Raw genomic sequence first — 8,693 nt, forward strand, 5'->3', positions numbered from 1 at the left:
TTCATTTACAAATTGAATTAATGAATTAATCTTGTTGACCATGAATAACATTTGTACAGAAACACTTAACATAACGCTAAGCATTTTGACTGTAGAAACATACTATCATTCTACTTTCATATTGACAAATGGGCACAAAAACAACAACCGCCCCTGATGTCGGTGCTTGACTCACCTTTGAACCGCCCCTGATGTCGGTGCTTGACTCACCTTTGACTCGCCCCTGATGTCGGTGCTTGACTCGCCCCTGATGTCAGTGCTTGACTCACCTTTGACTCGCCCCTGATGTCGGTGCTTGACTCACCTTTCCCTCAGCTTTATGCTGCCACTATCTAATCTGTCTGCTCACTTTGGCCCTAGCCCTAACTCTATATTCTAACTTTTTTAAATATATATATATTTTTAATTTTACCCCCTTTTCTCCCCAATTTTCGTGGTATCCAATCGCTAGTAATTATTATCTTGTCTCATCGCTACATCTCCCGTACGGGCTCGGGAGAGATGAAGGTCGAAAGCCATGCGTCCTCCGAAGCACAACCCAACCAAGCCGCAATGTGTCGGAGGAAACACCGTGCACCTGGCCCCCTCGGTTAGCGCGCACTGCGCCCGGCCCGCCACAGGAGTCGCTGGAGCGCGATGAGACAAGGATAACCCTCCCTAACCTGGCCGACGCTAGGCCAATTGTGTGTCGCCCCACGGACCTCCCGGTCGCGGCCGGCTGCGACAGAGCCTGGGCGCGAACCCAGAGACTCTGGTGGCGCAGCTAGCGCTGCGATGCAGTACCCTAGACCACTGCGCCACCCGGGAGGCCCTCTATATTCTAACTTTAGTTCTATATTCTAACTCTAGCTCTATATTCTAACTCTAGCTCTATATTCTAACTCAAGCTCTATATTCTAACTTTAGCTCTATATTCTAACTCTAGCTCTATATTCTAACTCTAGCTCTATATTCTAACTCTAGCTCTATATTCAAACTCTAGCTCTATATTCCAACTCCAGCTTTAGCTCTATTAACACTTTGCATGGTGCTTCTCCGGTTCTAACCCTGGACGGGGCCAAGTGGCTGAATCCTGCTCTGCTTGCTCCTCTTTCACTCTGCTCTGTGATTCCAGTGCTCCCTCTCTCCTCTTCCAGGTTCTGCTGGCTCTTTTAACATGTCAAACTCCGGCGACTTGTTCATGAGCGTGCAGTCTCTCAATGGGGACTCGTACCAAGGTGCTCAGGTTGGAGCCAACGTGCAGTCACAGGTAGGGCCCTATAACTAAGCAGTGCAGAAGACACTATAGTGTCTATAGTGTCTCTATACTATAGAAACAGACCCAGACCCCCTTTCCGAAGAACAGGCCTTGTAATCTATCTTAATCGCACCACAGGAATCTCAGTACTGCTCTAGTGTCTGGATCACTTTGGGCTCCTAATACCACCACTACATAGGGTTTTCAAGGTATTGTTATCCACCATTGTTACTAAAACATGCTTACAGTGAGTGTAGTGATGAAAATAATGTAATACTCTCTGCAGCTCTTTTTATATGCCACTAGTTCATCCTTTCTACAGTCTTCTAAATAGATAATAACATGTTTTGGTTATCTTGCTTTTTCTTGTCAATGGCTGGATGTAGTTCATGTGCATTTTCTCTGCCTGGACTGTATTATAATACTACTTTCCTTCTGGTCTTTCTGTTTGTCTTGTCTGCTCTGACCTTGCTTTGTCTGTGTTCCTGTGTTGTATTTCAGGTGGATACCCTTCGCCATGTTATCAGTCAGACAGGCGGATACAGTGAGGGCCTCACAGCCAGCCAGATGTACAGTCAACAGAGCATCAATGTCAGTAGAAAACAACTCTCTTCCCTACCAATTATTTCAAAGCCATAGGGCTCAGAATGACACTTAGTAGGATTTGTCTCAGCTCCACCACAGTCACCTAGTTGATTGCTTCTGTATCGGTCATGCCATGAGCAACGCGCTGGCCGGCAGAACGGTGTCGGGCTGGCCAGACACACACACACGGCACAGCCGCCTGAGCCTGTCACGTTCAATCAGCTCTCTCGCAGCACCTGCAGCCACTGACGGCCATGTAGCCGTGCAGGGACGGCACAAGCAGGTGACACCTTCTGCGACGCGCGGCTCGGGCGCCCCTCCCCCCTAACGCCCCCACCGACCACCTGACCCTGATTATCACTGCAGGTCCAGAGGCCCGGTTAAAATCCTATCAGAACAACCCCAGAGCAGTCACATTAAAAAGAAACAAACCGCTGACCCCTAGATAAAGCACTGGGGGCGTAACATGGGGGCATATTTCCATCATGTTATATTTCATTCTTATTTTTTAGGAGATGGGGAAGGCGAGTGTGTGTGTGTGTGTGTGTGTGTGTGTTTTGGTCGAGGGTGGGGGAAGAGGAGGGGAAGAAGGGGGAGGTTAGCTGGCGGCTGCAAACAGCAGGGAAATTCACAGCGACAAGCCGTGTCGTAAAAGGGGAAATCGATAAGACAGACACAAGAGAGCGGAGTGTGGACTTAGGACAGCAATCCAAGCGAATTGCTCAGATCATGCTCCCACCACTCTAATGGCCCTGACAGCAAGCTGCGGCGGCGTGCTGCGGTGAAAGCTACAACGAGGACGAGAGAGGACGGTCACAGTCACACACAGCCGCGCAGCTCGGCTGCTGGCTTCCTCTCCCGTCCCTAAGCCTCACTCGTCGTGCCTCAATGGCCGTATGATAATGAGATGAAATGTCTCCTGTGAAAAAAAACATGTATGTAGTGTATTCAAATCCCCCTCCCTGGCTCGCTCTCCGCTCATCTCCCTCCCACAGAACAGGCTGTGATAACCCTGAGAGAGCAGTACTAAAGTTTTCAAGCGCTGTTCTCAGACAGCACTCTGACCTCATTGATATCGTTATCCTTGGACTCCTGCTTGCTCCACTATATCCTAAAATGTTACAATATGTTATTTTCCACACATGTTCATAGCCTTAAAATAGCCTCTTACTGCATAATAAGAGAAGAATATCATCTTATCTGTAGGATAAGAGAAGGATATCATCTTATCTGGATGGTAAGAGCAGGATATCATCTTATCTGTATGATAAGAGAAGGATATCATCTTATCTGTATGATAAGAGAAGGATACCATCTTATCTGGATGGTAAGAGAAGGATAGCATCTTATCTCTATGATAAGAGAATGATATCATCTTATCTGTATGATAAGAGAAGGATATCGTCTTAACTGTAGGATAAGAGAAGGATATCTATCATCTTATCTGGATGGTAAAATAAGGATATCATCTTAACCGTATGATAAAAGGAGGATATCTATCATCTTATCTGGATGGTAAGAGAAGGATATCATCTTATCTGTATGATAAGAGAAGGATATCATCTTGTCTGTATGATAAGAGAAGGATATCTATCATCTTATCTGGATGGTAAGAGAAGGATATCATCTTGTCTGTATGATAAGAGAAGGATATCTATCATCTTATCTGGATGGTAAGAGAAGGATATCATCTTGTCTGTATGATAAGAGAAGGATATCTATCATCTTATCTGTATGGTAAGAGAAGGATATCAATCATCTTATCTGGATGGTAAGAGAAGGATATCATCATATCTGGATGCTAAGAGAAGCATCATCTTATCTGGATGGTAAGAGAAGGATATCATCTTATCTGAATGGTAAGCGGTTCTAACCAGTGATTTTTGGAATTAACATTTAAGAGCAGAGGACATTTTATATATATATATTTTTTCTTCTAATATAATAGCACATAAAATATGGTTCCCCGTTCTCAATATAGGATTTGGGGAGATATAATAAATGATTTACACATTTTAGTATTCTGGAGTGGGTTTGATTACTTGTTAGTTTATTTCCTTTGTCTCTCTGCAGCAATATACTTCAATAGTATTTGTGTTAAAAATGACAGATTTACCTCAGTATCAAAGCCATTCACAAAGCAAAGCCCAGGAAAGCTGTCAGCTTAGAAACAGTGAATGACCTTTGTGCTCGTCCAGCTTTACAGACGGAGAAGAGAGAGAAAGACACGAGAAAGAGAGGTCGGGAATATGTCCTATCTATCTGTTACACGATGAAAAGCCTCCCCTCCCTGTGTTGATAATGACTGAGCAGATGCATAATGTGATTTGTGGTAGACTAGAGCAGTAATTACAGGTAGGAAATAGACAGAGTGTCACCAAAGTCAGACATTTTAAGACTTTAATTTGGTCCATTTTTTATTACAGACTTTCTTCTGCCTGAAATAATGGGGTTTTAAATGAAAGGCTGTCGAGAACCATTTCCATTTTTTCTGATGGCATGAAATTTGCTATTTATATCCCAAATGCTCTTTAGCGGGCTCGTCTCCAGGACTGGAAATGGCCTACAAGTATTTCATTGTGTTTTCATTCAATCTCCCAATTTCATAATTTGCTACCATTGATTCCTCTTAGGACTGTTTTGTGACTTTTGTTTTAAGGTCCTTTTCAGATGCTGTCACTGTTATTATGTGGCAGGCATTTCTATCAATCCCAGTGATACAAGATTGCAATCATATTGGTTTTGAAGTTAAGACAAAATGTTTTCATTATAATCATTTTAGCACACTGTATGTGATCTGATAGTGATATTTGTGATTTACAGAATTTTCAGTTGCTTCAAACAATTTTTATGACAATTTCGTTCTGAAATATGAGGTCTAGTTTACTGTAATTTGAGTGAAGTAGATGTTTGTCCAATGCAGATTTGGCTTGAGGCTGTAGGGGATTATAGGTTGAGTAGTTTAGGAGTTGTTCTAGCATTAGGACTAAAGCTCATAGCGTAGTTACTACATGTGCCCTCAGGACTTCACAGATACAGCATTCAATGCTATAATAATCTTATTGAACTGCATAATGAATATGTACTCTGAAAGAAAAGAGAGAAAAAAAGCATAGAAAACCTTTTTATATTTTTTGACTTGTCCCATCGCTGAAACTCTACGGACTCGGGAGAGGCAAAGGTCGAGAGCCATGCGTCCCCCGAAACACGATCCTGACACATTACTCGCTTAACCCGTAGCCAGAGAAAACCTATGTTATGGGTATATGCCTGTACTCATATTTCCTCTCTCCTTCTGTCTCTTTTGTCTCTCTCAGGCAAACGGAGGCTGGCAGGATGCAACCACCCCCTCATCAGTGACATCACCCACAGAAGGACCTGGAAGTGTTCACTCTGACACGTCCAACTGATCCCTCCACCCTCCACCACCATCCAGACACCCCCAACCTCCACCCTCGATCAGCCAGCCCCCAGTCAGCTCCCCGCCAGAACTGGAGGTGTCACTAGACTGGTCACAGAGCAAGAGACCTCTCTCTACAGGTGGGGACTACAGGATGAAACGCCATCATCACCACAGACAGTTCTTCATGTCTTATGTCCCGTCTCTACAACCAACTATGACACAGTCAGTCAGTAGCCTGAGTAGGGCTCTGTTCTCCCATTTATCTACGACCTCATTCACTGTCTGTACAGTTTTCTTCACCAGATATCCATGTTGCCTCTGTGTGATCATCTGACTTATAACACAGTAGGCAAATAGTTACAACACGTATACACAGTATTGCCCGTATCTTGTAGATTGAAATGCTTTTCTCACTACCTCTATTGAAAATAACAACAAAACAACTTCTAAAAAAGGATCGTTTTTTTCCCCTTTGTAATTACTGACATTGACAATAGCTCCCAATCTCTCTTGTCCTGTCTCAAGGCTTGTTTTGAGGACAGTTTTGCCTCTGTGACAAGTTTTACCCTATATAATTACTTCATTCCCAACATTTGTTTTGTCCATAGTGCCAAAGTTCAACACAGGAGGGGAATTTTTATAATATGACATTGGGCTTGTGGAAAAATACATATCCATCTGACGTTTCACATCACATACTGTAGCTTAATAACATTTCTTGTTAGTAGCTAACAATGGGCTGATTTGAAAGGAGAACCTTGAGATTCAAATGTTCCTCCTCATTTTAGGCATTCTGTTTCAGAGCTTCTACAATGGTCCATAAAACATGACACATTTTTAGTGCAACAATGGCGTGTGTTCTGTTCATACTGAATGAGTGGTCGACAATGCATAAGCAAAACACAAAATGCTCCAGAATGAATGGAAAGGATGGTTTGGAAGGTTATAAAGAAATGGATCATGGTGATTCTAGCTTCATGGTGATTCTAGCTTCATGGTGATTCTAGCTTCATGGTGATTCTATCTACTGGAATTCTAATGGATTTCCTGCACTTGACATATTGTTTGTAGTGTGGACTGAGTATCAGTTAAAAAAATGTATCCGGAACACTTAATCAGTGAGTACATTAGCATCAATTAAAATATGCCAATATAATGTCTTTAAGCACAGTCACTTCCAGTGATTACCCTACGAAGGGTAACATATGTATTTGTCAAAGAGAAGAACACAGTACAGAGAACACACATTAATAATATGCTTATATCATTTTCATATTTTGAACATATGGTGTGTGTACATACACATACACTACCATGATCACTATCACTGTACATCAGTGTAATCAAAATAGCCAAATACTGCTGGTAACCAAAACCACTTGTGTAAGGTGTAAGTGCAAAAAAGGCATTTTAATGTAAATGTTCATTCTGATGTTGTGTAACCAGGTGGTAGTCATGGAATACACAACTAAACACAATTCTAAAATCTTTCTCAAAGTTACTCTTTTCCCTCATTATTTCATGCTAAATTGTTTCTTTTTTTTCAGTAGTATATTTCTGTCCATTTATTATTGTCACTGAGTTTGAACATCTATCATATCATCCTCTTTTTACATTTTGGTTATCAAGGTTGGTCTCTACTCACTCTTATATTACAGCTTTCTCCTAGCATTTGACTTGAGTCTAAATTACGCAAAAAATCCAAAATGTGATATTAGATTTATTCATTTTGTTGTAGCTACAGTATTTGCTTACACACAATTACACATTGCCTTCTTGTGCAATTCAACATATCTACCCTACCATTCCCTTGATACCAAAAAATAACTGCAGAAGCTTCAGCTCTACAGATTGGATTCAGCTTAACCAATTTAGCTTTGTTTGTTTTGTAAAATGGTGTATTATCTGAAGTATTCATCTCATAGAAATGTTCAGGTACTCTCTCTGTACTACAAAACCAAAAATACACTAGTGTTTGTTTATAGATATGACATGGAAAAGACTAACCCTGATGGCACACAGACAGATACAGAAGATGTTGGGATATATTTTTATGTCCTCGTTTTGAATAACTTGCATCATCATTTTTATGCTCTATAGAGTATAAGTAGATGTGCACCTTTATTCTGGTTTTACATTTTGGGGGGTAATTGGACAGTATCCATTTTAAAACAACGCAGCTACAGTAGGCCGTCATTGTAAATAACAATTTGTTCTTTACCGACTTGCCTAGTTAAATAAAGGTTCAATTTAATTAAAAAGTCATGTTTGACAGACACAGACCGATAGTAGGGAAGAGTTCCTCTCACATTACAGATATAATCCACTCACAGTTCACTTTGTACTTTCAGTCTAAAGCATTGACACCCAAGCTTGCTTCTAAAATGTTTACTGTCTGTTAATTAAAGGTGATGTGAAAAGTTAGTGTCCAACCAAATCCGTATACCATGGTAACAGATATACATTATACAGTGTAACTACAATACCACACAGCTGAATCCACCATAGTCCTTCTTTCAGAAACAGTACATTTTATATTTGATATCATTTTTGGAGACGTGGACGTGTACTATGATGAGTGAAGCAAAATATTTTTTCAGTTGACAGACAACATGTGTATGAGTGTACCCTGGCCTTTCCATCCAGATGTTTGTTTTTTGTTGTTGATCATTTTAGCCATGTGGCCAGCAGAACAATATATTTTGTGATGCAGTGCCCCTAAAACAAAACATCACTCTACTTTTCACATTGCCTGTCCAATATCACCGTATTATTGAAAGCTTCATGTAATGATGCTTTAAGTTTTTGAATATAAAAGGAAAAAAATTACTATAAAAAGAAATAAGAAACTAAAATTTGTCAACATAAAATGTTTTCTTTGTTGCATGTATTTTGTTCTTTAATAAAATACCGTACTGCAGTGTTTTTGAATGTTACTTATTTTTTTATAAAGATTTCAGAGTGAAACCGTGGAGCCTTTTTCTTGACAGGTTTTAACTTTTAAGATCTCTGCAAATGTAAAAAAGGTATACAAATGGAAACCGCAAAACAATTGTCTTTTTAATTCCTATTTAAAACCGTTTTTCTGTGGAGAAAAAAAATAGCTAACAAGATGTAGGTTTTATGGTCTCTTTCTTTGTCCTAGTAATGCATATTCCAAATAAATTGTTTCTTTTGCTGCATACTTTTGTATTGTCCTCATTGATTTTCCTTGTCACACAGATACTATGAAGATGTCCATACATTAAAGGCACAATCCTTAATTAATTTATCCTGCCCCATCCCTCAGCTTTATAGCAAAACCAAGTAGTGGGGCTGCAGCTGACCGAGAAACAAATCAAGGATTGTGGATTTAAGACATGTAAGACATGCCAAGAAAAAAGTTAACTGTCTTTTTATTATGTTTTTGAGCAGTTTCTCCTCCAGACTTCAGTAACAGGGTCAGGGTCATGAGTTACTGTAGGACAA

The 8,693-nt window shown here is 40.5% G+C and overlaps 1 protein-coding gene across 4 annotated transcripts in view; it reads left to right on the top strand.

The window, feature by feature from the left end:
- LOC139541392 (pre-B-cell leukemia transcription factor 1) overlaps positions 1–8,407 on the top strand; it is a 97,027-nt gene extending 88,620 nt beyond the window's left edge. For 2 of the 4 annotated variants that reach the window (XM_071345993.1, XM_071345994.1), the window contains 3 exons: positions 1,137–1,249; positions 1,739–1,828; positions 5,140–8,407. In XM_071345993.1, coding sequence (XP_071202094.1) covers positions 1,137–1,249; positions 1,739–1,828; positions 5,140–5,232 — 296 coding nt within the window. In that variant the 3' untranslated portion in view covers positions 5,233–8,407. The remainder of the gene's footprint in view (positions 1–1,136; positions 1,250–1,738; positions 1,829–5,139) is intronic. The other 2 variants (XM_071345995.1, XM_071345996.1) reach the window with 1 other exon arrangement.
- The last annotated feature ends 286 nt before the right edge of the window (positions 8,408–8,693 follow it).

The sequence above is a fragment of the Salvelinus alpinus genome, chromosome 16, assembly GCF_045679555.1.
Source record: "Salvelinus alpinus chromosome 16, SLU_Salpinus.1, whole genome shotgun sequence".
NCBI lineage: Eukaryota > Metazoa > Chordata > Actinopteri > Salmoniformes > Salmonidae > Salvelinus > Salvelinus alpinus.